At 43.7% G+C, this 5,078-nt stretch overlaps 1 protein-coding gene across 1 annotated transcript; it reads left to right on the top strand.

The window, feature by feature from the left end:
* The first annotated feature begins 2,070 nt into the window (after positions 1 to 2,070).
* LOC129839379 (small integral membrane protein 28-like) lies at positions 2,071 to 3,973 on the top strand. The gene is made up of 2 exons (XM_055906785.1): positions 2,071 to 2,181; positions 3,224 to 3,973. Exons 1-2 carry the CDS (start codon positions 2,071 to 2,073, stop codon positions 3,620 to 3,622), a joined length of 510 nt encoding a protein of 169 aa, XP_055762760.1. The 3' UTR covers positions 3,623 to 3,973.
* The last annotated feature ends 1,105 nt before the right edge of the window (positions 3,974 to 5,078 follow it).

The raw sequence follows: 5,078 nt of genomic DNA, 5'->3' as shown, positions 1-5,078 counted from the left end.
AATAAGGCATGTTGTGATTGACCCCGCTTGCAGATAGAGGGAGATCGCGAACGTCAGGTCTCCCCAGTATGAAAATGTGATGCAAGGGGTAGGTCACGTTCTGAATACTGTTTTATATTTTATATTTTACAATGTGTATAAGTTTGCTTTACATTGCTGATTTATACATGTGTGGGTATATGGTACCTGTTAGGGATTGAGGGGCTTTCTGGGATGTGCTTTGGTATATGATTGCTGTATATAAGTGTGTTAGCTAGCATAGTGGTCACATAAGCCCACTGCTAACACAGTTGTTTTCATGCTACAGATTTGACCATTGAGAGCCATCAATACCGTTAAGCCCTGCACAACTAACATGCTGTTTCCTGTTTAACAACAGATAATAAATAATGCTCAACTGGGACCACTGGCTGGGGCGATTTATTTGGACAAAACACAACGCAAGGAGAGTACGATCAACATCTGTTACACTTGTCCCCAGTGATGTTGATGGGGGGGTCACCTTGGGGTCATGATAGGGGCTGCACCAAATGTTTGATGTATTATAATAATTGATTATGTTTATGTTGTATTAATAGAAGGGGAAGGGCTATAAGACCCCTCCCCCACTACATTTATAGGGTCCTGGACTACAGATTAGCAATATATATATATATATATATATATATATGCATTATAAGGATTAATATTGTTCCACAGATCTTTTCTAGTCTCTGCTTCTTATAAGAAAAGGTCTGAGAGATGTGTGCTATTGCAGTCTAAACAGGGTGTCTATAAGAAAGCACCTCAAGGCTAAAAGAGATTCATAGACACAGAACCCTGCAGGGGAGTGAAAGAGATAAGAGACTAGTCAGACTTACCACTGTAAAGCAACTTGGGGAGTGGAGAATTACTGCTGAGCCCTTAGAAAACACTGGAACTATTGTCTCTCCTTCAAGTTTGTATAACTGTATATGCATGGGCGTGGTCTCATGAGTAGAAGGTGTTTACGTAGGCAGTTATATCACTAGGGGTTGACTGTAAGCCTATTAAAGCAACTTGTACCCTTTCCTATTTTGCAGAACTTACCCGGAAACATGCGTGCTATGTTCCCGTTGTCAACTTCTGTCTGCAATTGCGTTAATAAAGGTTTTTGATTGATTTACTTAAAGATATTGTCTGATTGCTGATTTCACCAATAAGCAAATGATTGACAAGGAACAAGGAACCTATCCCAACAATGTACTGGGCCGTACGCGGTACCCGCCGTAGTGCCTTGAGGTCAGAGGCCGTGCAGTTGCCATACCAGGAGGTGATGCAACCAGTCAAGATGCTCTCGATGGTGCAGCTGTAGAACCTTTTGAGGATCTGAGGACCCATGCCAAATCTTTTCAGTCTCCTGAGGGGGAATAGGCGTTATGGAGCCCTCTTCACGACTGTCTTGGTGTACTTTGTATTACTGTCGTTTCAAATGCTTTTATATAACCAGCCAAATGTTTCATCCAATGTTTCATCCAATACATTGATAGTTTGTTTGTTGGTAAAACAACACCAAACTCAATGGTCCAGCAGCAGCTGTGTAATATATATTTAATCTTATCGTCTGTATTGTAAGATATTCAATTATCCTGCCCAAGTAATTTCTACGTGGCTACTAGTCTAGACTCTCAGCCACCAACCCCCCCATCACACCAATGTTGACTGACAACTGGGGACATTCATTGTCCCCTCCCTCCCTGCCTCTATTTTCTCCAAAATGCAAACACTAGCTACCACAAATCCCCCCAAGAGGAGATTGCCCTTGGACCTTTAGCTCCACCATCATTGGGCGGTTCCCTGGACTGGATCCTGTTGTGCCCTGCATGTGCAGCCATGTGAGCAGCTGCTTAAAGCACATGACACCTCCAACCACACCCCTGCCCCTCCCCTCGCCCCCCTCACTGCACTGCTTTCTCTGTCTAACTCTGTTCGGGCACCAATGGACACACAGCTGGATCGCTATCTTCCGAATCTCTCTCTAGTCGGACGTGTTTGTCTTGAGTTCTGCTACTCAGTTTCTTCCTTGTTTGCCTACCACGACACCACGTCAGCATGAGAACGCTACTGGACAGCAGCTGGATAAAGTTTGGGCCAGCCGGCAGAGGGTCCATTGATTGGGTGACTGGGTCACCTTCTCCCCCAATGGTGGAGAGACAGTTACAGGTAAGGGATAATCAGCTTGCTGTTACTGAGTGAGTCGGATTCAGTAGTAGTCTTTACATATAGACTGCTGTGAGACCCAGAGATTTGTGGTAGGACCAGGAGGTAGGCAACCCGAGTCCTGGAGAGCTGCAGCATATTTTGAGTTTACTTCTTTGCTTAACATCTGGGAGTAGGTAGGTGGTGTAACAGTATAGCTTCCGTCTGCACACATAAACAACTGCCTCCCACGAAGCATCGTTACCCATCGCTCCACAAAGCCGCAGCCCTTGCAGAGCAAGGGGAACAACTACTTCAAGGTCTCAGAGAGAGTGTCGTCACCGATTGAAACGCTATTAGTGCGCACCCCGCAAACTAGCTAGCCATTTCACACCGGTTACAGTGGCATACTGGTTTAACAATCTAAAGAGCAGACTGAAAATGTTTCTGAAAAATACCTTTTTAGGTGGATTGTTTTTATTTTATATTATCTTTTATTTTTCCTCACTAGAGGAGCGCTGTCCAAGGTACTTCAGCCAGCATCCACATACTGTGGGCTATACAGACCGTTGCAGGCTACACACTCTTGCTGTTGTTAATTGAGTGCTTTAAAATAGTATTGGAGATCACGACTATGACGAGTGCTTGTGAGTGCAGTTTATGTCAGGGCAATGGCAAAGGAAAGCTTTTCGGGACTTTCAGCTGAGTGGAGTGATGTTGATGGGTCTTTAGTCAGTCATCCAGATGAGGATCAGCGTTATCTGAGCACTGAAACCGATTGGTCGGGTGAATTTGGGACACTGATTGTGTCAACAGGGGAATATAACACTCAGGCAATATCAAATGGCATAAGCCCTATTGAGCCTCTGTAGGATATCTTGATTTCACAACCGTGTAGTTTCAGTTTTGAGAAGATGGAAGAGGATCATCACTGATCCGGTGGAACACATTACTGATTTTATGATTTAAAATCTTCAACATCATCCTGAATGTATTTTAGAGGAATCTTTTTTTCTGTCCTTTCAATGACGTGATTAATTAACTCTTTTCCCTCCAAAACCACCAGGGCTACAACTGGAATGAGCTGAGCCTCGACCAGAAAGTGAGGTCAGAGCTGCTCCTCTACGTGGTCCTCCCCGTCGCCTCCCTCCTCATGCTGGGCCTCCTGGTACTCCTGGCCTACTGGAGGTGCTCCCCTCCAAAGCTCAGCCTGGCCCTCCAGGACCCCGAGAGCAGCGCGGAGTTCCTCTCCTCGCTCACCGGTCACGGCGAACGCCACACCAGCACCAGCTATGACATGTCGGACAGCGTGTTCGTCATGGTCTACCTGCCGCCGCCCTACGAGGAGACGCTGACCAAGATCACACGCGCCGCCAGTCTGACCAGTCGGAAAGAGTCCATGAAGATAGAGGACCTGGAGGCCCGGCTGTGTCCGGAGATCAAGTCCAGTGGACGCTACGTGTGACTGGGGAACTCTGGGACTGTCTCTCAAATGGCCCCCTATTCCCTATATAGCCCACATAGGACTCTGATTAAAAGTAGTGCACTATGTAGGGAGTAGGGTATATGGTATCATTTCGGACTAGAACTAAGAGATTGCTTTTGAAGGGACCATATACCAAGCTCTTTAGAAAAAGGGGATTTCAATGGACTATGTAAAAACATCAGACCTGAGTTCATCTTTTGTGGGTACCAGCTTTCTACACAGAGGAGTGTGCAACTGCATGAAAGCTGGAAATTGCATTGACTGGCTGTCCAGGATACAGTACATCTAGATTCTCTAGAGAGAACATACGCTGACTATGTACAAACTGTAGGTCACAGTAGGCAAATAAATCTCCTTCAATGATACAGAAAATTATATACAATTAATTTGCGTTGTTTTTATCTCCTAAATGAAACACGTGATCCCCATTTTTACTTCCACACATTGTATGAGCCGTACCATGCTTTCAACCCTCCTGTTTCTGTGTTGATTTACAGTTTGTTCCCTGTTTGGAAACTTAAGAATGTCAATGTGCAAAGTGCAAGAATGTTACAGAAGTCTTGTATAAAATACTGTATATTATTTGAATTTTATTTCAATTGTATTTATATGTAAGAAGGTACAAAGACCTAGCCTGGGCACCATGTCTTAACAGAAGGGACAAGACTGGTTAGACTGGTACCCAGATTTACAAAGACCTAGTCCAGGTTAATAATTCCCTTCATTCCTTGGAATCACATCATGAATGTACTCCTAAAAACCTCAGACCTGATACGTTTTATTTACGACATAAGATATCCATTCTAATTTACAAGTAATATGTTTGTACAAAGTGTTATATTGTTTTTAAATAAAGAATATGAAAAATATCTTAGCATGGTTATGATTGATAGAGTTCCGTCATGATCACTTATGAAACGAGGTTGCAAAGTTATAATCCCATGCTGCCCCACTATGATACATCTTGGTCATATCATGTAGACTACTGAATGTAGAGGTGAGCTCTCCTTTCCAAACACCTGCCTGACATTACAGCTATGGTCTTGCTGCGTTTCTGAGCAAGATTGTCAAGAAGTGTTAGAAATGTCCAGGGGTCCAAATAGATATTTTTTCTTACGGCCAAACAATCCTCAGAAGCAGCTACATCATTTCATATTCTACTCTTTGTACCACTTATTCTTGTAAATGTGTCACGTTCCTGACCTTTTTTCTGTTATTTTTGTATGTGTTTAGTTAGTCAGGGCGTGAGTTGGGGTGGGCATTCTATGTTTTGTGTTTCTATGTTTAGGTGGTTTGTAATTATCCTTATATGGTTCTCAATCAGAGACATGTGTTTGACTTTTCCAATGATTGAGAACCATATAAAGGTAGGCTGTTCACACTGTTTGTTTGTGGGTGGTTGTCTCCTGTGTCTGTGTATGTGCACCACACGGGA

Source organism: Salvelinus fontinalis, chromosome 40 (assembly GCF_029448725.1).
Source record: "Salvelinus fontinalis isolate EN_2023a chromosome 40, ASM2944872v1, whole genome shotgun sequence".
NCBI lineage: Eukaryota > Metazoa > Chordata > Actinopteri > Salmoniformes > Salmonidae > Salvelinus > Salvelinus fontinalis.
Note: the sequence above shows the minus strand (reverse complement) of the source record. Positions and strands in the feature narration are given on the sequence as shown.